The 25,345-nt window shown below is 37.5% G+C and overlaps 1 protein-coding gene across 3 annotated transcripts in view; it reads left to right on the plus strand.

Annotated features, from left to right (window-relative positions):
- Positions 1–3,470: 3,470 nt before the first annotated feature.
- The window catches only part of pdzd2 (PDZ domain containing 2), a 90,062-nt gene continuing 68,187 nt past the window's right edge, over positions 3,471–25,345 (plus strand). For all 3 annotated transcript variants that reach the window (XM_040154734.1, XM_040154736.1, XM_040154735.1), the window contains exons 1-2: positions 3,471–3,848; positions 23,815–24,171. In XM_040154734.1, coding sequence (XP_040010668.1) covers positions 24,052–24,171 — 120 coding nt within the window. In that variant the 5' untranslated portion in view covers positions 3,471–3,848; positions 23,815–24,051. The remainder of the gene's footprint in view (positions 3,849–23,814; positions 24,172–25,345) is intronic.

Raw genomic sequence — 25,345 nt, forward strand, 5'->3', positions numbered from 1 at the left:
TTCTTTTGTGGTGCTCACAGGAATTAAAAAATATATTTAAAAAACTCAACATTAATGTCTCCAGAGGTGTCCTCTAAGGCAGTACCCTAAAAAGACCAAGAACTGGCGCCCTTGCGCCATTTATTCTGTAGAGAGTTTCAACTTCTTGAACTTTTTCCTGGGCACACCAAAGCGTTCTCAAGGTTAAATATTGTAATTTTATGTATTTATTTATTCATTTTAAGTATCATTTCATTCTGTACTAAGATATATATTTTGAAACTTTAATTTTTCATTATCCTGAGATTTTGAATTGTCCTCACTGTGCCACGACCAGATTGAGATTCTCCAAGACCGCATAGGGACTGCCTTTCAGTATTTGGCACCATATTAACAGAGTGAAATACAAAGATGGACCTTCTTTGAGATGTCTGTTGTTACTCATGTTTTTCTCATGTAAGTGCATAGTGTTACTTGATATGGTTGTTGTGTGTCTTGTCTATGTTCTCATTTGTTATGCTGTATTCTGGTCTCTCGAAAGTTCAGAACTCCAGCAACACTTACAAAAAGCACAACTTTATTGTCAGACCAACGCATTTCAGCGTGTGTCCTTTATGAGGGTAATCCAGACTTGTGAATGTCAGAAGCTAAAACGCATCAACCGGTCAGACAATAAAGTTGTTCTATATAATACACATGTTGCTGGAGCCAATTCTCCAATTATTTTGTAATATGCTGTGTTAATGGTGACCTGCGTCTCTGTACTTTATTTGAACTAAAACCAATCTGCATAAAATGTTGGAATAACAATCTGTTCTTGAGAAGAGATAGAGCCTGTGGTGTACAGAAGAGTACAAGTCGCTATTCCAACGAGTACTGGCCAGAAATAAGTGAACGATTCTTTTGTACTGATACTTTTGCAAGTTCAATTCGTACCAGGTCTGCACCGGTGTGTACTGCCTCCAGGAAATAGCCATATGCTAACACGTATAAAATGACAATGACAAAGTCTCTGTTACCAAATGTTATCAAACAAACTGCCAGCCATATAAATGGAACCATATACCAAATTAGGTTATCTCACAAACCACTTTAGTACTGTGTGACAAAGTTTCGATTTAAGCAGTGCAGGTGGTGACTGACTGAATCGTGTTTTCCCCTCGGGACTTAATGTAGCTGTATCTGCTCACTTCTAAAACCGTTCAGTACTACAAACCCATATACTCGACCTGACATGACAGCTGCTGATACCAGCTCTCGTACACACTCGATGCCCTCCATAATTCCTGTACATGCTGACGTGCTACCCATATGCAAAAGAGAGCACCTGGCGATTTCGGGGCTCACTAGATTAATTCATGTACCAAAATCAATTCAATCCAATTTTATTCAATTTTATTTACGTATTGAGTTATTTCAGGGCACTTTTCATACAGAGCAGGTCCAGACTGTACTCTTTATATTTGCAGAGACCCAACATTCCCCCATGAGCAAGCACTTGGTGACAGTGGCAAGGAAAAACTCCCTTTTAACAGGTAGAAACCTTGAACAGAACCAGGCTCATGGTGGGCAGCCGTCTGCCTCGACCGGCTGGGTTGAGAGAGAAAGGGGGAGAGAGATGGATAGATAGAGAGAGAGATGGGGGGGCATAGCACAATACAGGTACCACATAAAGATGTATAATAATAATGAGGCTAATATTAAAACTAATAATAAGACTAAATACAGTAATAATAATGATAATCATAATAATTGAAGCACTGGGTGTTGAGCAGGATCATGGGGGCAGTAGGTGGCATACAGTTACAGATCCAGACTCTGCAGCACCACAGGCAGAAATACCTGCAGAAACCGACAGGAGGAGCAAGGATAGAGATGATAAAGTACAAAACTATGGGAGAGAAAAGAAGTCAAGTTAGTAACAAGCATTGATGGGATGTGAATATGTACAGATGGGGAGGAAGAGAAGGAGAGAGGAGCTTGGTGCATCATGGTAAATTCCCCGGCAGTCTAGGCCTATAGCAGCATAACTAGGGGATGGTTCAAGCCAGGCCTGAGCCAGCCTTAACTGTAATCTTTATCAAAAAGGAAGTTATAAGCCTACTCTTAAAAGTGGAGAGGGTGTCTGCCTCCCTGACCCAAACGAGATGATGAAGATGTTTCCACAGTAGAGGAGCCTGATAACTGAGGGCTCTGGGTCCCATTCTACTTTTGGAGACTCTAGGAACCACAAGTAAGCCTGTGTTCTGGGAGCGCAGTGTTCTACTGGGGAATTAGGGTACAATGAGCTTTTTCAGATATGATGGTGCCTGACCATTAAAGGCTTTGTAGGTGAGGAGGATGATTTTAAATTCTATTCTGGATTTTACAGGGAGCCAGTGTAGAGAAGCTAACACAGGAGAAATATAATCTCTTTTCCTAATAATTATTATTATGTAAAAAGTAAGACAAACTGGTTGGTGACTCAGCAAACTGAGTGTTGTTAGTCAGTTACCCTGTGGTTTTTTGGGAAGACTAATGCTGCAGTCTGTTTGATGCTTACATTACTTTTAATTCCAGTTACTGTTGTTTAGTGATTTGAATAATGATTTAAATACTTTTATCATCTCCAGGTAATTAATTATTTCTGCTACTGTCATGATAAAACATAAAACATACGAGATGCTTTTACAATAATTTTGCTTATTTACTGTAAAAGCACACAGGTAGCATCAACACAATTATCACAGTAAGATCAGTAAAAACAGTTCTTGATATCATAAGTTATCAGCATTATGTAGTCTGCAGCTTCTTATTTTGGGAGGATAATAAAGCATATTGTTTTACCTCAACTCGGTATTGGCATGTCATGTTATTGTGACCTGAACTCTGTGGCCTGGTTGGTGCCCAACACCAAATACTTGAAATACTTGATATATTTAGAGGTCTTGACCTTGGAGAGAAAAGTCAGCATGGAAAGTCCAAGTTGAACCATCATTTGTCACTGATGTCACTGGGAATTATTTTATTTTCAGGTCAGGAAAGACTTTGCACCTAATTCTCATGTCCTCCTCACTCAACTACTGGCTTCTTCTCCTCCCTTCACATACAGGCTGCCTTTCCCTCCCACTCTTCACATCAACAACCATAACAATAATATTATGTTGGTAGAGCTCTTGGTGTCTTGTAATATGTATTACACGTAGTGGCTCAAATTTGATAGAGTCACTTTTGAATGTGTGTAATGCTGAGGAAATTATCATCACTATGGTTGATGATGCCAGAGTCCTTTGTGTGATGCGTAGTAGTGGATTTGTGTAGTGGACCAAACCGAGAATTCACTGTAGTTCGTTGCGCCACAGTGCTGGTTACTGTTGTACAGCGGCACACAGTATGGTGGGTGGTGGGTGGTGGTGGTGGTGGTGGTGGGGGTCTCAGGGCAAAACGGCTTTCTCAACGAAATAATTTTGACTCCGCCCTCTGCCTGCAGCCGAGAATAGGGCGGTCTCAGTATGAAAGCTCAACAATTCCCTAAAGCATTTTATCCATACCTGTGGATACAGAAAAACGCAGTACATTAATGACTGCAGTTCATCTTCTGCAATTCTGCTTCTCAGATGGGGTTTCCTGCGGTGTATATCTTTTGAATGGAGTTTGCAAGTCGGGAGCCACTTTTTTTCAAGATGAACGTAAATGCAGCTTTGCGCTACTTAATTCTTGCACTGATTTAACCGTTAAGACGCTTTTATAAATTGTCAATGTGTAGATTTAGGAGAATTAGCTAACCCCAGTATCTAGTTCACCTTATAAAAACCCTGACAACATGGAATATTCTGATGTTTTGAACTGGAATTAGGAGCCTTCGAACTGCATCACCATGTAGCCCAAAGGTACGGTGCACTCTGCATTCTGTTTTATCTGACACTTTCTGATACAGTCTGAAATATTGGAATATAGGGTAACAATGACTTAAGTAGTGTAGTTACTGTTTTCCTATCAGAATGTGTTAAAAGTGTTGTTCACAGGGAGATAGATTGATAAAGGGAGGACTCCATATAATTATAGTCACGACGAAAATGACACGAATCGACTAACTAACTGCAACGGAAGCCTGGTTGCTTCCATTCTGCTACAGAACTGCGCGCTCTGTGTGAGGACACTTTTCCTTACCAGGCATTTTAATTTGTTTAATCTTTCAGTGACCTATTTTATGTGAGCACTTGCTGGAATTGAAATGCGTTGTAGGAGAGACTGGCCACTATTATAATTTTAAGCAGCTATATGAACTACAAATTGCGTTGTATTTGTCATGCCAAACTACAGCAAGGGACTTTCTTACATTACCTTTCCAACTACCAAACATAAACCCACCACTGTGACTCGTAATCTTTACGAGAGAAACTGCTTTGTATTAAAAAATTAGCTTTAATAATAAAAGCAAATAACAGAAGGTAAAACTAGGTACTGCGGCCAACACCATTAACAATCCACACAAACTAATTTGTGTTCGTGTACTGTGTAGTGTTGGAATGTTATTTTACTATAAATGAAGTTCAGTAATCGTGCATCAATTTGGAAGGCCTTTAAAAGTAGATAGCACATCAGATAAATCAGCTCATTTTTTTCTTCCCGTTTCTCCGTGGTGCCTATAAAGAGCTGCACATTGCAGCAAATCTGTTTGTCACTTTGTCTCTGTGAAGATGAAAATGAGGTTGTGAATTGCTTTTAGACTGGTAAACCTTCTGCATTCCAGCTGAGGAAATCGCTGCTCTTTGCCACCCCATTCAGTGTTTTTCTCAAGCTCTTTTGACTACAGTATCCAAATGATCTAACTATGAAATAATGATATAGCTTTTACATCTACAGGCTGCCATCTAGACTGCACGTAAAATACATAGCTTACTACCTACAGGAACCAGGCTGAAGTGAGTTATTGTTTACACTTAACTTCTGGATATACCATATGTCGCTTTGCTTGGACTGGGCCTGGACTACTATCTACCAGAGTAGATAGGAGTTCCAGGACATGTTTGTATTTATTCTATTATTTCTGGTCAAATCATTTCCACTTTCCACCTCTATAACACAGAAAGTGTTTTTGAAGCATTTAAGCATTTTTAATGCCAGACTCATGGACCAGATATGCTTCCATTTGATCTAATCAGACTGACTCCGATTGTGCGAGTGTGATGGACGTTGTTACAGGAGAGGTTAAGGGCTGCAGTTTGCAGTTTTTTTTTTTGCAGTTTGTTTTTTTTTTTGCAGTTTTTGTAATTCGCCACTGTGAGCACTACCTTTCAGTCACTGTCTTTTCATTCAGTACTAATATAAATATAGGTATAGATGGATTTAAAGCAAATGGTGCACAAAGCTAAGACAACTTCAGAATGATCTTGAAAAATAATAAGTATAATGTGGGGAAATGTTGATTTTTTTTTTTTTTTGTTTTGTTTTTTTTTTTTTTTGGTTTTCTCATTGTTAAGAAGAGAAAAAAAAACTTTCCAGCCTGTTTGTCCAGGCTGGGAATTCATACATCTGTTAATTATTTTCAAACCCCCTCAAAGCATTTCTGTAGGCTGTTGCACGGAAAGAAAATCTTGGGCCCAGACAACCAGAGTATCTGAGCAGATTCCGTAATCACTGCACTCACACCACCCCATGTTTCTACGTGTTAGTCCCTGGAGATTGTGTGGCCCTCCCAAATGCAAATACACTCAAATTTGTCCCTACGTGACACAAATTAAGGTGAAGACAAGGTGGCTTAAGGTGAAATTGTTTCAATATGAATTTGATTAAACGTGTTTCAACTCTCAGTCTGTATGACTGTATGACTATCCTGTCAACATGGGCTGTTTTTGGTTACAAGATGCACACTACAGAAGACTGATGAGGTTACATCTCTATGAATACAGTGTGGTGAAACATTTTCTAGTCCAGTTCTAGACAGAACCAGCCTGCTCTGCTCTCTCTCCACAACGCTGATAAACTGCTGACTGCGGCTCACCATTGCCTGAAGCAATAAATATCTCTAATCCCTGGCATGTTCCAGTGCCCCTGTTCAGCCTCAGAGCCCTGATTCCGTTTTACCTTCAAACAAACCATGTCCAATTGTACATAAATTATTACAAAGTTTAAAACTTGAAAAAGAGAAAAAAGGAAAATGGTGATTAATACTTAAGTTTAAACTAAGTTCATCTTGATGCTTACTCTCTTGGCTAAAACATGTCAGACTTACTTCAGCCTGTTTGACCTGCTGCTTTGCTTGCACTTCTCTGCAAGCGTTGTGAAGGTTTCCTCAGTTAATTGATTTGAGCTTTGGCTGTACTTTTCCCATCAGGAAAAAAATAAGATTGTTTTCTTATCATACCTTTACATTGCGATGTGTTCCTCTGAGTAGTTATGTAAAGTGAATGTAAGATGTAATCCATCAGTCACTGTCACCTGCTCATCTCATCTTGTGATCAGTTTAGTTTTGAGATGGCCTTGTCTGTGTGATATTGTGCCTTTGCTTTTTTTCCCCTGAAGGCTAATGTTACATTTAATTTGAAGAGTAGTAACTTAAATTTATGCTGAGGTGGTGGTGGTCTTTATTTCAGGAGATGCAGAAAAAATGAGGCAGACAAAGAGTGTCAACTCGGTCATTCTGTGTAAAATCAGACAGAATCCAGGAAAGTGGTTGCAGCACCATCTCAGGGGTTGTTCTGAGTTTGTCTATATAATGTTGTGGTCCCAAAACTAAGGCCTGTAAAATATTTTTTTTAAATTCCAATGTTATTATATTGTCTTTGGCCATTAATATTTTTAATTTTTACACTCTCAAAAACACCTTATCCAGGAAGCCATGTTTGGGCATTAACATAAATAAAAGTATTATTGCTAGTCTCACCAAACTTTGTAGGGCGGAAGACAACCATGTTCTAAGTATGACTGAACCTAAAAGTTAGTGCTGCATACCTGCTGATTTTCCAAAAGGCCCTAGATTTGGAAAAAAGTGCAAAATTACTAAACCAGAGTGATATTGATGGTATTATAAACCCCATTTTTTAGCACTCATATGATATAAATCGTTATTTTTTTTCTTCAAAGACAGTCTTATTAAATTCGTGCCAATATTTGAGGGGTCTGCCACCAATGGACATGAAGATATTTTGAATGAAACAAGGTGCGGTAGCATTTTTGGGTCATTTTCACAGGACCAAAATGGTACATGGTGAAGCTACAATGAACATGAAAATGTATGTGGCAATAGCTTAATTGATGGTCACTTAGTGTACAAAGTGCCATTGTCCTTCCATGTTCCCTTCATAGACAAATACACATAGTTAAAGGCATTTTACCTCTAGGAAAAAAAACATCCATTATGAAGAAGCAGGGTCTTATTATCTCTACTTTTGTGTGTCCCAGCCTCTGAAATATTGATTGGATTGAAGTAATCCATGTTTTCTGCAGACTCATTTTACTGTAGGTCATTAATGCAAGCTATATTCTTTACTATCAGGGCCTCATTATTGAAAAAGGTATTAACTCTGACAGATGCCATATTCAATGGAGTGGTTACATTTTATATTTCATATTTAAACAAGACAAGGTCAGAACCTAGTATGTGGCTGGACCACCATTCATCTGTTTGCTTCTCTTTTACTGTCTCTGCTCACATATAAAGTGTTTTGATATAACAGAATTCCCAATAAAGCTATTCTCATCTACATGTTTTTCTGTTTCTGTTGACAAAGGAGCAAGTATGAAATAGTGACTGAAATGCGGCCCATTAAGACTACATATTAACCAGGAGTCACTTCCAGGCCATTTCCAAGCTGCTGCTCTGATCAGCTAATATCCTGATTTTATAACCGCGACGTCGTCTGACGAAGTCACCATACAGATAAGTTAAAGACAATGGCTGTGCTGTGATTTCAGCTATATTTACTTGTAAAATGATCACTCAGTGAGAAAGTTAGAAGCTCATTCACGTCCGTGTCAGCTGCCGTTTGGTGAGTTGAATGAGATGCAAAGAAAGGTTTCCTGAGGAGGGACAGCCCAACCTCACGCTTGTGGGGCACTACTGTTGACCTTCTATGGAAAGTAACTAAGGTTTGTCCAAGAAGTCACTAGAATTGTCGTTTGGTGCTTTTGTGAAAAGTTGCTAAAAGGGTCTGAAAAGTTGGTAAATATAGGGTTAATGGCGCTAAGTTGGCAACACTGCCTGTAAACGCCCCCTGATAATGTAATAGAAACTGTTTGCACCAATTCATTTTAAAAGAGCAACAGCCAACTGGGAAAATCCAGCACTTGGCCGGCTGACCAGTGGTGTAATGTCAGTACTCACTCGCTCACTCAAGGACATTAGAATTTGTAGAGCTGGCCCTGCTGTTGCAGTCCAGCCAAAAAAAAATAAGAGACTCAATTACAAAATTCAAATAAATATTGAAAATGACATGCAGTATAGCAAATTATGTACTAGAAATTACATGTGATGAAAACTATTATCCTTTAACCATATAGCTTAAAAAACAGGACTGAGTTGGGTACATGCTTGGTGTTTTCTTGACAACATGTAAGGGCATATACTGTGTTTCAACATGTGTATCAGTACAATTTCCATATATAGCTTTCTAACATGCACACCGTAAAATCACATGTATAAACACATCCAACCTTTTATGCGTAAAACACATTTAGATACTCCCACCGGAGCTTGAGAGTGCCATTTAGGATACCACTTACTTCTCCTTATACTAGAGGTTTTTTCAGAATATTTCAATTATTTTCGATATCCAGGACCTTACCAGAGACACAATTCCTATATCAAATGCCCTCTAATCTAATGAACATACTGAAAACATGTTTATCCTTTATTTCTTACGATTCCTATGACACAGGAATTCAATAATAATTAATTTTATTTATACCATCTTCATTTTCATTAGTGTTAGAGACCTCAAATATTTGCACAAAATGAATGAAAAAAATTGATATCATACTGGTGCAAAAAATTAACAGAAATATTTTACAGGCCTTAGTTTTAGGACACATTCATGATATAGTCAAGGTTTGAACAAAGTCTGAGATTGTGCTGCAACAACCTTATCTGATTAGACACAGAATGACTCAACTGTGAAGAGCAGGAATAATTAAGTATTGTTGCTCATTTTTCATTATGGTTAACTGGTGGATCATCATGCTGCTGCCACTGTTGCTGTTTTCTTTCTGTTTTGTTCTGTTTTACGATTTTTCTTGGGTCAATTATGGACCGGGTCTCTGTTCAAATTAATTTATGCATATTGGATTTGTGTAGGTATTTCATAGGTCCATTCCAGATCTGGTCCAAAGTTATGATTCTGTACCTGCAGCAGTAGTACTGCAGTGGTGAACCACAGATGGCTCCTTGTAGGGGAAACACTGCACAGAGTGAACAACAATCATGAGACCTTATTGGCCTTGGTATGGCCTCATGGTCATTGTTGGATTGTAAAGGGCTGACTAAAGTACTACCTAATCTTTGTCTTAGTCTCGCATCATTTAATAAAGATTGATTTGAATAATTTCATATTGGGATAATTAAAGAAAAGGGTTTTTGGCAGCCAGACTTTTAGAAAAATTAGGTAAAATCAGGACATGTGAAGTCAGATGTGCCATTATTTTTCATCCATTTCCTATAACATATTCACATGCGCCTCAGGAACATCAGATTTCCTGGTTATCAACGGGACCGACTGCTCACCAACGTACATAGAAAATCAATAAATAAGAAAAAGCTTGTGGGCTAGAACTAAAGAATTTATAGTGCTATTGTGTTAAGCAATCAAGATATTTCCACTGTTTGGCACGTTTTAGGAATTACCAAATTTTTTTGCAATAACAGAATAAAAGTGTAAGGCGGTAAGGAAAAACAGTTTTCTGCTGGGAATGATATACCGTGTATGCCTGCCATGTTTGTTACAAAAAGGAAAGAATCCTGTTATGGTGGATTTAAAAGGTCCAAAACATGTTTTGAAAGTCAGTGTCACCAGCTGATTGATGTGTCCAGACTACAGTGGACCACATTAGTGTTGTTCCTTTATTCTGTAACAGTGTGACATTTCAGATGTACTAAATGGGGCTTTTTCTAATCTTTGGCCATATGGCGCAAAGGAGAAGAGCAGGGTAGAGGGGGAGGGGTAGGGTGAGACATGTAGGTCATCCTGAAACACAGAACAAAGAGTGGGAAACTAATCCTTGGTGTCAAACTGTAAGGTAGAGTAATTTGTCCATCCAACAGTAAAGCACCATCTGAGTGTAAACTCCTTGATGGTGCAGCATCAAACTTAGGGAGTTCTGGAAGGCACTGTATAATTCTGAAGGAAAATATAGATGGGAGGAAAACAGAGACCTACTTTTGCATACATGTAACTGTATTGCTATTTTGAAATCACAGTCTTCTACAGCAGTGTTCCTGTGTGCTAGTTGTGGGTTATTCCACAGCATCCAGTCCAGTGTCAAAGAGCAATGGCCTTCACAGATGATCATGCAGCTTGCATGAGTATGTAAACAACAATTGCGCATACAGCATGGTAAATGGACTGCACATGTATAGCGCTTTTCTAGTCTTATCGACCACTCAAAATGCTTTACACTACTGAAACATTCACCCATTCACACACATTCATACAGCACTTTTCTATACAAACAGCGCTTACTATACACACATATTCGTACACCGATAATACATCAGGGGCAATTTGGGGTTCAGTATCTTGCCCAAGGACACTTCAACATGCGGACTGAAGGAGCCGGTCTACCTCTTGAGCTACAGCTGACCATGCCAGTGCAATGTGGCAAGCTTGCATGCAGGTTGCTGCATTGGCAATGCTGAGAGCTTTCCATGTAAACCCAACCACTTCACTTTCCTGAGGTGCCTAATATTTGTTGTCATTTTTATCAGACCAAAATAAGTTGTCAAAGAAAAAACCTCAGGTTATTGGACAATGACAATAGACTCTTTTCATTGACAGATGACTAAATCAATGACTAAATCAATCATACTATATGTATACAACAAGGTTATACCATATCAGTTTACATTGTAATGTCTACATACATACAGAATATTTCTTTCTATATTAAGTGAATATACTGTCTTCTGATAATTTTTTCAGAAAGCTACAGAGTTAAAGTGCACCATTTAGGGTGGCTGTGTGTGCACATACATCAAATGAATGTGTGTGTTAGATCATATGATGTATGGTGTTAACATCGGGGGGGGGGGCACAATAGGATAGGGAAGGGCCTCTGCCTATCAAACTTGTTCACAATTGTTCTCAGGTGTTGAACCTTAAAATTTAAACTGCATAGCTTTAATTGTTTCTTTCCTCCAGGGTTCATAATTTAACACAGAAATAAAAGACGGGTCATTAGCTTTGTCATGATTAAGAAGCAATTTAGCATTTTATCAAAAACAGATGTATTTGAAATGGATGTCAGCATTATCAGTGATGAGCTGAGACTCCTGTGGATGACAATGGAGTCCTGCTGTAAATCTGTATTGATCCAGACTGAAGGTCTTTAATTCTGTTACAAGTGTTGAGCCAGAGATTATGTACAGAGGGGGAAGGGCTCCATTTAGAAGGATTTAGGTCATTACTGGAAATGTCATGTTAATACTGTTGTTATTTAACAGATGTGTGTCAGCAGTTGATGAACTGATTCGGTTTCCATCTCTCTCTCTCTCTCCTCTGTCTGTCTGTAAGATTGCAATTTAAAACCTTTATGAAAAGGCCTCTTCTACTCACACTAACATTAAGAACTAAAACAATTTTCGATGCCAGTTATGCTAAAGTATCATGTGTAGGAGGTCTCTTACGGGTGGTAATAGTAATGAGTATGTTATAATGCACAATATATAATATATAAATATAGGGGTTATGTTACATAACTAAGTACATTGTTGCAAGGTTTATTTATGTATCATTTTATAACAGGGTTTTATAACAAGATGCTAGATGTAGTCCCCTTTATGCTACTCACAAAAACAAAATATATATACAAAAATTATATACAATAAATTGGTGAATAAATACTAGGTAATAAAAATAAAAGAAAAATGAATGGTGGAGTCTCTTCTCGTTATACAACCCTGTTATACCACCACACGATACTTTAGCATAACCGCCCTTGAGAATTGTTTTGGTTGTTAGTGTCTAACGGCAACAGCCAATCGAATGGGACGTGACACGGGATGTGTGCCAGTCGATCGGAAAACACAAATTTTATAGTAAATAATCCAGTCAAAGTGGCAGTCTCGAATATTTTCATTTTAACAAATGTCTGTTAAGTCGCTGTCTGTCGCCAAACGAGGTAACACAGTGGTAAAGGAGCCTATCGCCCACTGATGAAAGTATTGCAATATTTATATATTTGCAATTTCACGAGCAGGGTGTCTGTCTGCAAACTGAACATTTCCTACTGCTGCAGTTTCACATTAAAAGCATTTATCAGGAGAAGTACAAGTTGACTTTTATTATGAAGTATTCACAGGAAATGCAATGTGTTTGCCGTTGAGCTCACCACTCGTTCATCAAAAATGCGTGTACAAAACAAGACAGTGGTCTTTTTGGGCATTTCTGGACAGTGGATCTATTTGGAATATTGCAGGGAGTAATGAAGAATAAGGAGCAGCCACAGTGAGCTGTTAGATGAAGAGATGCAGGCGACTGGCTGCACACCTCCAACTTCTCAGGCAGGTAACCATCTCCTGTCAATGTGCCCTGCTGTTCGCAGACTCATGACGTGTGCACCCGAAAATCCGATCACGGTTGCTCACAGAATGATGGAAAAAGGCCAATTATTGCCGGACTTCAACAGTTTGTTTTGCTGCCCCCAGAATTCTTTGAGCTGTAGTATTAAACCGCATTTGATGTTACCACCAGAAACTACGGGTGTCGCCAAATCAACCAGGAATGAAATTTTCCAGACTGCCACTTTAACATTAACAATGCTGTTATTTATTTATGTTAAAGCCATGAATTGAATTCAGTCTCATACTTAGAAAAGATGTTTTTTCAGAAAATATAAATGAAAAATAAAAGGGATGAGTTGGCTGGCCCTCAGTGGCTGCATAGGACTACTGAACTGATTATACATATAGAAAATACCAATTATGCTGAAAACAACAAATGGACTGAATGATTACAATAAATGCAATAGTATGCAAAACAAATGACACTAGTAATCTCTTTAAAGGTTGGATGGCTATGAAATCTGTTCTATTTACAATCTATCTTTATCATATTTACAGTGTATAATATCCTGCACCCTGCTTTCGTTCCCCCAGCCAACAACATGAATGTTTACTGTCGCCATGGCAACGGATGCCAGTTTAGTAGAAAACGCCATTTTATCTTAATCTACATATAACCAATGAACAATAAAATTACAATATGACAATTCTAAACAAAAACAACTATAAACACTAACAGCCAAACTATTAAAGACCTGAACCAGGGTGCAATCTTACAATAGTTAGCGTGGTCTAACTGAAACAATGCACCCTGACTAAATACAGTGCTACTACATTAGTAAGATGTGAAGTGCTTACTGACCTTTACCCACCTGTAAGAATGAATAAAAAATTAAAAAGATGAGTTGGCTGGCCTTCAGAGGCTAGATAACTGCCAACTGAAGAAGCAGCACAAGCCCAGCGCTTTAGGGACCTTAAAGTTGCCCACAAGCTTTCTCGTGCCTTCACCTTTCATACTGAAACAGAAATGTATACTACAGTGTTTGCTAAATATTAAACATAGAAAAAATAAACACACTAATACTGACTGTTCCACATTAACATAATAAAATAATGAATGCAAATTACTTATGTCCGATTATTTAAAAAAAAAAAAAAAAAAACAGCTCATATTTTCATGACTGCCTGCTGACGTCATGACGCTCATGACGTCAGCAGGCAGTCAAGTGCTTTCTGAAAATGGCCTAGTAATACAAGTGGATTTTCATTCAGGCTGACAGAAAGTTTGTCGCAGAACTCCTCGTGCATTAAATGCAAATCCACAAGCTTAGAATTGAGAACCAAAAATGCCTTTTCAATTCACAAATAAAATATGGATTCACAAATGCCCGTTCCAAAGTTGTAAATGTTAGGAAGATATTCACAATGGTTTTCATTTGTAAATTAAAAGTATTATTAAATATATTATTTATCAAAAATATTAGATGAACAGTGAAGCATGAATGGATACTATAGGTCTGTAGGAGCGACTAACTTTTCTAACCCTAATGCTAATACTAAGTCAAAAGACCAGTCCAGTTTACATTAAAAATATTTTGCTGCCTCCTTTCTTTTGTGTGTGGTAGCTTCATTTCTTTTCATAGTCCCACAAAGGATGACTATTTTTGTGAACCCGGCAGCACGGTGCAGATTGCAGTACACCCTACCTATTGCATCGATTGGGCTTGCCTAGTGCTCCTGTTACACGCTTTGATATTGGGTGGGATCAGAAAAGAATATATTATCATACATTACAGGCGGGCCTGTTAGAGGCTGTACCAATATGCAGCCATAGACTTTTGACAGAGATTCTGATGTAGTCTGTTATCACCAAGATTATGCTGTATATCATTGATGTCTGATTTGAGAGCAACAATGTTAGCATGAATTATTTCCACATATTTTCCGCAGTCTTATTACCACATGTTCTGCAGCACTAATGGGTTTCCTTTAGAATCCTGACTGCTTCTCAGTGATGGGTCCAACCTGATGTAGCCCACAGTCAAACTGAGCTGTTCATCCAGAAACAGTACTGGAAACAGCAGTTGTCTGAACAGAACAAGTGCATGGAAATTAGTTTTGTTTCAGGCAGGCTATAGACTTTACAAACCGAGTCTTGTCTCAAAATGACCAAACCACAAAAGTAATTATGATGGCAGTAGAGACGGGTGGTTGAAATGGAGGGCAATCCAACTCGGACTTGACTTTGAAGACCCTAATTTGGTGACAACCCAAATAGTAATGTGTTGTAGCTAAACAGTAAGTATTTGGTTGTTTTCTCATAGTGATTGTTTAAAGTAATTCTATAGACACTGTCTGATTGTATATTAATGTATCCTACTGGCTTTTATTGCAGTTTATTTTGCCTACTTAGTTTATGTGTCCCGTCCCCGAGCTTCTCTAAATAAGGAGAAAGAGAGTAGTTTGCCAGCTGTCTGTGGTGATGCACAAAGTTGAAACCTCAGCTGAATTTTCTGAACACACCCACGTTGGGATTGCCACCCCCCAATGCAGCCGTAACAAACAGGACAAACAGGAGATTTATTATTGTTGGAGTGAAAAGACGGGGACAGCCACTTTGACAGAACTGAGTTTACTGAACTAGCTGGTTAATAGCAGTTATCTGTCCTTGCCCCCCCCCCCTTTTTTTTTTTTTTTTTTTTTTTTAGGAAAAGCTTGATGTACATGTGTACTACAAGATTTCCTCAGCTCTTACAGTCAAAATGCTTAGGAAAGTTGGACAAATTAATGAACAGTGAGAAGACACAGCGTTGATAAGCTATAATTATACAGAGCTATTATAGAGATTTAGTACTGTACTTCCAAAAAAACTTGGGGACTTGTGAGTGACACATTAAAAAAAATTAATCACTGGGGCACCCTGGTGGCCTAGAAGTTAAGGCAATGAATATGAACTATAACATCCCCAGTTGGCATCTCATCCGGAACATCATTACCCATCTCTTTCTCTCCCCTCATTTCCCCCTCATTGCCATCTGTCTAATAAAGGCATTAAATAACCCTCTGAAATTATTTTAAAAAAATGAATGGTCAAAATTAAAGCTAACTTTTAGTTCCTATAGGTCAAACTAAAAAAAAAACAAACAAAAAAAAAACTGGATCCTACATTTCGCTTAATGCATCTCACTACAATCTCGGCCAGATGACATCATTATGGTTATTTTCTGAGACTTTACAAAGCTTGACCAGAGCCACACAGGCAGAGGGTTACTAACCATGATGAGCTCCTCTTTAAGAATTGTGCATGTTTAGTTAATCTAGAAAAGCTCTCATCAATCCCTTGGACATCCTACCCTTAGTCATATATTATGGGATTGTAATTGCCTTCTTTGCCGCCTGATATCATATTTTGAAAGCTTCATCCTCCTGAGATTTTACTATACCCTCACCTCGACTAATTCCTTGTAAACCTACACGTCTCATTCCAGCCCATGGCTGAGCTCAGGCCAGAACAGGGCAGGCCCTGTTTGCCTTCAGTTTGGAGTGTACAGGAATAGTAGAGACAGATGGTACCACGAAGCCCAACAGTTAATTTGAAGCCTAAGCTCTGTATAGTCATTTAAGTTTGGTTTCATGGTAGCCTGTGTTTTTGTCTATATCTGCCATGGTTGTGGCTGTACTACGCTCTCTGTCTGTAGTTAAGCATGTAGATGAAGGGTCAACCCAGATTCCTCACTTCACATATGAGCACTTTATTATCAATGGGCCCCTGAAGGCCTCTGCTGGTTTAGCATGTTTCAGACCATTAACAACAAACATAACATTACTGTCAGCCATTTACAAGGCATAACTTTATAAGTTATAGAAATTAAGCATAAGTTTATAGATTTTTTTTTTTTTTATCATTCAGGCAGTCATTGGGTTTAATTTATTTCACTAGGGGGTAGTGGGTGAGACCAGTCACTTTTTTTAGTTTTGGTGTTTTTCAGGATGTTTTCTATTACTATAAATGGTTAGATTTGGCATAAAATATACTGTTTTTAACACAAGTGTTTGTGTTTTTAAAAAGTGATGTCATGGCTCAACCTTCACCAGATGAGAGAAAGGTTAACACCCATCTAGGATTTCAGATAACCAGCTAAACTAATAAAAGTAAATAGCCAGAGGTGTTCAGGGGAATTCAACTGCAGAGAAAGGTTTTTGTCATGGCATACAATTTGTTGCTTTTAACATATACTCTAAAAGTTATATCCTCTGCAAGATGTAAATTGTAAGATATATTTATATGTACACATACTGACACACTCAAGCTGACATTCATAATTGTAAATCATTAATTGGCCTTACATTACCTGGTATTTGACTTATTCTATAAAGTCAAGTACTTCTGTTGTCTTTTATGAAGGGCCAAAATAAGGTTTGACTAGCTACTAACTCTTTTATTTTGAGTAATTTGTGTCAGTTTCAGAGTGCTTTCACAAATAACCAGTTAGTTCATTTTAAAATGAACTCTTGTACTTTAAATTCGATGCCTGAGTATATCTGTGTTTGAATGAGGGAATAAATTATATACCTTTCTTATAAATAGCTTTCTTAAGTGTAACTATTGATAGGACTGCAATATCCTGATTGATATGATTTTTATTAATATTTGGATGTCATTATGATAACTTTGTTCTATATATCTTTTAATCATTAGGGTTCAAGCCCAAAATTGTCAAAATTCTATTGTTTATGTGTCGGTTGATTATTATTATTATTATTATTATTATTATTATTATTATTATTATTATTATTAAGGGTTCAATCAGCTAAGCTGCTGGAACCCTAGTGTTTTTGTTCTCATTCTTATTATTATTATTATCACTTCTACTTTTCTCCACTAAAAGTGTTTATGCAGCATAAACCTAAAGACTTAAAAATCACAAAATTGACTGGTAGGTTGCAAATTACACCCACTACTCAGGCACAAAAAATACATTAATTGTCCTCAAGGTGGTGTTGTAATAATCAGGTTGCTTTTTCCCAATTATCTCAAACAGCTTGGCTTAGAATAAAAATTCTTCATCATTTTAATCTTTTGTTTCATCTGCATCTTTTCTCCATGTTTCTTCTGCCCTAAAAATGTAAAAATTTCATGACTTTTTCTCCATTATTTCAGAAATCTAATTTCAACATCTTCTCTGAAACTGCTTGGCCAAATGTCGCGAAACTTGGTCAGGATCATTTTCAGACTTACCTGATCTTAAGTTGTTAAGGAAATTTTGATACATCAATCCTTATTGTAATTATACATTTTAAAACACGTGTCTTTTTGTTCAATTTTACATAAATACTCATAAATCAAAATTGGCTCAAGCAATCGTAACAGAACTTGATACATGTGTTCGGATGCTAGGTCAGAGCTTCGCTGCAAAGTCTTGGGATATTGCCTCTAGGGAGCATCACCCACAATTCCACCCACTACTCGGACACATATATTGACCTCAAGGTGATGTTGGAATAATCAACTTGCCAAATTTAACCCAAAGACCTTGGTCTAGAGTCCAAATCCTTCCATCATTTTTATTATGCTCTAAAAATGCAATTCATTTGTTAAGTTGTTAAAGACATTTTGATACGTCAATCCATTTCAATTATATAAGCCAATCAAGTTTTTTATCAAAATAGCTGTAAATGTAGTCATGTAAATCCCGACTTCCCTAAAGGTCATAAGTTACATCAGGTTGTGTTTTGTCTCAGTCTTTGAATCTCAATTCTCAGATCTTAGGCTGGGACCTGCCTTTGCCACTGTGTCTTAAAGTCACAAAAATCTCAACTCATAAATTCTTCAATAAACATTGAGTGTTCATGAAGATCATAAGCAAATTCCCATTTGCCCAATTTCCAAATTGAAGTTCAGTTCTCCAATCTTCAGCCTTCAATATGCATATCATTTTGCAAAAACCATAAATAAAATATCTAACTGTGAAATTTATTCAATGTATAATTAACCCTTTGTCTAAAAAAATCCTTGGTATTTTGTATACCCGGACACAGTGGTGATGTGTCGGTATCACAATCCAAAGGTTAAGGGTTGAATTCTCCTTTCCAGGTTGCATCTGGTCTTGATCTTTCATTAGTAATTTGTAAAGGTCTTAGCCTGGACGTGCTTTCTCCACCACAGTTTACAATCCCAAATACCATAATTCATGAATTCTGCAACAATGAGTCCCAGTGTTATCAAGCTGGTTGGAGCCTGATTGTTACCACTTTCACCTATATTTATGGCCCAAGCACCAGGGGTGCCAGGGCCGGAGATTATTAATAGGGTCCAATTCCCGCAGGGCTGGGTGCCAATTTTCAGGGAAGGTATAGAATGATGCACATGTCAGACACCAAAAATGATGCGTCGACCAGCAGCAAGCGCAATAATCAAGCCTTACATACACACATACCCTGAATTTAGTTGAATCTTGTGATATAGGCCGCGCAAATTTTCTGCATTAATTTTTGCATGTAGCATTTAAGGACCCTTATGATTAAAAGTTATTAACAGAATTTTGATAGTCCACAAAATGCAAAAGTTATAAACGAATATCTTCCTCTGGGTAACAAGAAGTGATGTTATATCTTGGTAACAGTCAGTCTGATGAACACAAATCTTAGGCATGTAGTTTGCTATGCCCCACTGAGGCTCATAGGTCAGTTCGATTAACACGAAACTTGCAGAATCATGAAACCCCTTAAACTCCTAGGCTGTGAGTCTGATCTGCCTGACACCTTTGACATTTACATTTAAGCCTGTATCTCAGCAATTGCTTGAGATAAATTTCCTGTAATACACTTTGCTCAATCTGCATTATAAATTTGACTTTTTGCAAGTTAATCTTCCTGCCTTTTCACAGTCTGAAATACTTATTTTTATCAACTCATCCAAGACTGTTTGTCAGATTCTTCTGAAATTTAGTGTGAATCGTCTACAGACCCTGCTTACCAAAAGACTTTTGAGAAAATTTGATATGTCAAACCATTTTACAGAAATACACAATTACTTCATAAAAGCATTGCTTGAACTGAGAAAATCAGCTGCTTTTCTGGAAAGAAATAATCAGTCTTTACCAAACTTTGCATGAGTCATCATAAAGATATCTCTATTGATAGATATATTGATATCGCTCTGATAGATCGTGAAGGAACACTGCACAATTTCAGGAACATCGTCTTAAAGCAAATGGCTTAATATCATTAAGATATGTTTACATTGTTTGGAGCCTGGACAATTCAGCAGTTTGTGTTGGTGAATTCGGTGTTCAAACATTCTGTAAGACATGCATTCCCAAATAGCTCAGTGGTAAGCTTTTGTCTCTCAATACTTTGCTTGAGGGCTCAAATCCGACCTCTTCCTTACTTCAACTGGTCTTAATAGTAAGTCTTTAAATTCTTGGGCTGACTGTGTGTCATTATTTCAGCTTGCAATCATGAAAATCACATTTCATTAACAATTAAACAATAAACAAGCATCCAAATGCTCCCAATCTGCATGGACCTTTTTTTGTACTATGCCCTGTGAGGACAGAATCGGTCAGTGTTTTAACCAATATGCCTGACTAAATAAAAGCTTTTAATATAACTCTGACTCAGAATGCCTGAAGCGCACTTCATTTTCTGTAAAACAGAGGTGTGGCATATTTATCAGTTTTTCATTAAAAAGTGAGTGAAATTGTAGTTATATTGTTGACTGTTAAGGTATCATTATTAATGCAGGACTATTAATCATTTGTCGAGAGCTGTTCATTCAGTAAACTGCTGCATATCCTGCTGTCAGTCACTGAATTTGATTTCCCTATGTGGGTTCACGAAGTGCTGCTGAAGCCGAATGACAGTCACCCAAAACTGTGCAAAAAATAAGTTACCTGTCAGTGTATTTGATTTCATGATTACACCTCTTGGTTAGAAAAGATCTGTGTTACTACAAAGCAGAACAGACCGCAACTAAAAGTTAACAATGTGTTTTTTTTTTTGTTTTGTTTTTTAACCTTCGCCTGCATCAAATGAACAGAACCACTGGTGTGAAAGTGATATATGGGTGCTTTTACACCTAACCTGTCACGGTTCAAAGGAATTCTGGAGTGTATGTCCCTTTAGTGGGTTTGTTTTTAAAGTGGTGTGAAAGCTGGCAATAAACCAAACTAAAAGTGATCTGTGTGAGTGATGTTTACAGCCCAGAGAGTAAGTATTTGCAGAGTTATAGATTTCTTGTTCTTGAGGCTCTGTGCTTATGCACATTCAAATTATGGATACCAAGACCATTAAAGTGCCAAGTGTCAGGTTTAATTTGAGTAGGTTTACATTAATTAAAGAACTGTGCGTGAGAAATAGCCTTTTTAACACATAATGCCCAAAGTTTAGAGGTTCAAAAGTAACTGGACAGATACACATAAAGTCAAACAAAATAATCATGTTTAATATTTTGTAGAAAAACTTTTGCAGACAGTGACTGTTAGATATCAGACAGCCAATCGAGGACATTCCACCTCTTCACCATGAAATGCTCTATGGTTGCTTTGGCCATATTTTTAGGATCGTTGTCCTACTGAATGATGAAATATCGTCCAGTGAGTTTTGATGCATTTGTCTGAATCTGAGCACTGCCAAGGGTCATGAGCTGTTCCTCTTTTTCTCCACACTTTCCTCTTTTCATCCTTTTGACAAAGGTTGACTTAAGTGTAATTAGTCTATAGAACCTTACTGTCCAGAACTCTACTGATTTCTTTTTTTAATGTTTTGGTGAACTACCATCTGGCCTTACTGTTTTTGAGGTTTACCAGGTTTGGTTCAATTCTTTGTTTTGTTAAGTGAGATAGTATCAAACACAACCCATACAACTCATAGGAGTGTCTCCTGAAATAACACCCTTATGACGGCAGTGTACTGGATTTTTGTCATCATGGTTACAATAATAAACGTGATTAAGCTTATGGGACGGTCACAGTTTGGTTTGGTTTAAGAAAAGATTGTGAATTTGGTTAAAATAAGTATTTCCATAATATTACACGACCTTTGTGGTCATGGTTAAAATAATAAACACGTGGTTAAGTTTATGGAACGTTCACAGTTTGGTTAGGTTTAGGAAAAGATAGTATTTTGGATTAAAATAAGTATTTCATCAAGGTTAGATGACCTTTGTTTTCATGGTTACAATAATATAATTATTATAAAGAGTACAGTCTAGACCTGCTGCATATATGAAAAATGTCCTGCGAAACTTGTGTTATGATTTGGCGCTATATGCGTAAAATTGAATTGAATTGAATTGAATTGAATTGAATTAAACATGCAGTTAAGGCAGTGAAACGGTCACAATTAACAAAAATAATGATGTTCATGGGTCTGGAACAGGAAATGAACAGTTGTCTCCTATGTGAAAGTTCTATGTTTTGTTGACCCATCAATATACCTCAACCTCCTTCTAATCTGGATTTTGTCACTCTTTATACTATGTCACTTGACTTACTCTTTTACTCCTGTCATAATTACTACGGCCACTAGAGGTAGCCTAACGATAAAACCTTACTACAGGTCAATATAAGCTGCTGCACAGATGACCTATGGGCTTGGTTTTTACAGGATAGTCTCCACAGCTGGAACTGATATCAGTGTATTTGGACAATTTAACATTTGAAATATAATTTTGATGAACTATTTTAAGCTATTAAAGAGTGCCCTGCACACATGGAAGGTGAAAGTACTGATCTAAGAATAGTGTTCCAGATTTTAATTTGTAAAAAAATGTACCAAGGTCTTGTTCCCAGGCAGATTTAATAATACTCAAGGACAATGACTCAAATTTTTATATAATATCATAATGAGTGGAAACAGGCCCTTTCTGCAATGGATTAACAGCAAGTAAAGAATCAATACCCTTCAATACTCTTTACTGGGAAAAAGAGTATCTGGTCCTGCACATAATGTCTAACCTGCAGCCAACTGCCTGAAGGATGCAAAGGTGTTCTAAATAAAGAGATCTTTAAAATATTTACGGCCTTTCTTAAACCAGTTTAGAAATGTTGTATCCTGTTTTGAAGACATTTCTTATAGGTAATATGGGTTGATAATGGAAAAGAATGGAAAACAAACTTCTTCTTGATTTGAGCCCAAATTTTTAGAGAATAGCTCACCACTAGATTGTGAAAGGACTGGCAGACATGCAGCTCCCAGAAAAGCAGGGAGAAAAGTTGGTTCACAGGATTTGACCTCCATACCAACCCAGGCTAAATCGTTAGGCTGGAGCATATGTTAGTAGCCCCATAATAAACATGTAAATTGTTGAGTGACATACCTCCTTGGATTGCTAAAAAAAAGCCTTGCGTAGATGTTTAATATTCCAAATATATGATGCTATTATAGTCTAGAAATTTAAAGACTTCAGGATGAACACAGACAATGAAAGAGGTAAAGTAACTTTGGAAGTATTGTCATTCTCGTTATATGAATTTGTTAGATGACTGAGAGAGACAAGGGGAACCATTTAGTTAAAGTCTTCTTTAACTTCGTCCAATAGCTTGTGAAAATTCTGTTTAAAAAGTTGTTAACATGATCTTGTGATTGAAACCACCAAATATATAAATGGCTCCCATTCAACCTTAAACTGTGTATCAGAGAATTGTAAATCTTCTTGATTAATTAGGCAGAGTTCACTTTTATATAGTTTCAATTTTATCCAGAAAATTAATTAAAATGTTTCAATAATGATAAAGCAGCAGCAGCAAAGGAGACATCTAAACAAATTGTGCCTTGTGTTAAATCCCTTGTCTCCATACAGTACATACTCCATGTAGTTTACACTACAGCCATAGCCAAAGGCTCAGTTGCCAAAATGAAATGTGAAGAACTTAAAGGACAACTTTGCAAAGTTCCCTGGTATAACTTAAAAGGCTTTGAATAGGGGTTATTCGATTGTAGCTGATAAGGTTAATTAGATAATTAAGGTTAAGGTTATTTAGAAATAAAAAAAGATGGGGGTTGGCAAAGTAACAAAAAGATCAAACTTCAATTCAACTTTATTTTATTCAAACAAAAACATATTTTCATTTATCTTTTTTATTTTTATTTACCCCTTTATCTGCTGCGACAATGTGACATTATTGTGTTCTCTTTAGGTAATGTTCTGGTGCTTCAGACACCACAGCGGAAATATCCTGCCAGTAATCTGAAAATTTCCACCTCTGCTCATCTGGAAATCTCAGAGTCGAGTTTGCACAGTTTCTCTGCAGCCAGCCTCTTTCAGAAATGTATATGGGGCTGTCAGCCCACCCTGGTTCCTGTGCCTGTACTAAGTTTTGAAGCGTCAGTGTGGTTATTGGCGAGAGACCCACCAAAAGGCCCAGGATGCCAGGATGCCCATCACTCAGGACAACGCCCTCAGCATCCTCCCATTGCTGGAGGACTGGCAGGGGGATCAGGCTACAAGATCACAGCAGGACCACAACCTGAATCAGGACATTTCTGGCTACAAGGTACTTCATCCACTTCACCCACCTTGTGTTTCCACTTAAATATGGAATAGCAGATGTAACATTATGGCTGCATAATGCTGCCACCCTGACAAAGAAACTTCCACTCGGTTTCTCATTTAACATAACTATAATTTTTACATGGTCCTCTTCACATTATAACGAGATATTGTTAATCTTATTATGGCATTTTCTTGTTATTACTAAATACCAAATTAATTTCATTTTTACAAGAAAGGATTCTTGTTATAACACCATATCACTTTATCTAGTTTATCTCTGGTGCATCACTGCCTGAATAGGCACTGTAAAAATCATATAATGTAGACGTGGCAGGTGTTTTTGCGCAAACACTGCTTCATTTTTTCAATTTCCACACATCTAGTTTTCCATCTAGTTGTTAATATGGACAAAAATGTATTTAACTAGTAACCCCCCTAAAGGTTGCCAATAGATGTGAATATGATAATGACTATCTGTGCCAGCCCTGTGATGGACTGGTGAACTATCCACTATTGTGGAACCATTGTGTAGCTACCCTGTTGGCCTGGGACAGGCTTCAACCCCCCTTTCAGTCCCAAGCATCAAATAAAACTTAAACCTTATTTAAACCAGCCATTGTAGTTTTTCTTGGTAATAATGAGAAAAGTTGGTTTTGATGAAATCTGTTCATTTTGTGAAATAACCAGAGGTTTATGATATAACAAGACTGAGTGATAGAAATGTTTCTTGTAAAAACTGAATAATTTGGTATCTAGTTACGACAAAACGTCATAACATGAAAAATATTTTGTTGTGTCCGTGTGTGTGTGTGTGTGTGTGTGTGTGTGTGTGTGTGTGTGTGTGTGTGTGTGTGTGTGTGTGTGTGTGTGTGTGTGTGTGTGTGTGTGCCACCACTAACATTCTCTGTTAGAGAAAGGGTAAAATAAGGGCCCTATGCCTGAGTGTGCTAAGGGCCCCCGAATAGCTAAACCCGCTCCTGTGCATAACAGGAAACCTCATTGTCCATGGTACAGGAAGCCTCATTGTCTAGGTATCTATTTATGGAAAACAGACCTGTGCACAGATGTAGTCTAAAAGCATAGCACATTGGCTGGACAAATGGTATGTGTAGTGCAGCAGGTCTCAGCCAGTCACAATGTGTCATGGATGAGCGGTATGTGGTCTGAAGAAGGAC

This window comes from Xiphias gladius, chromosome 19 (genome assembly GCF_016859285.1).
Source record: "Xiphias gladius isolate SHS-SW01 ecotype Sanya breed wild chromosome 19, ASM1685928v1, whole genome shotgun sequence".
Taxonomy (NCBI): domain Eukaryota; kingdom Metazoa; phylum Chordata; class Actinopteri; order Istiophoriformes; family Xiphiidae; genus Xiphias; species Xiphias gladius.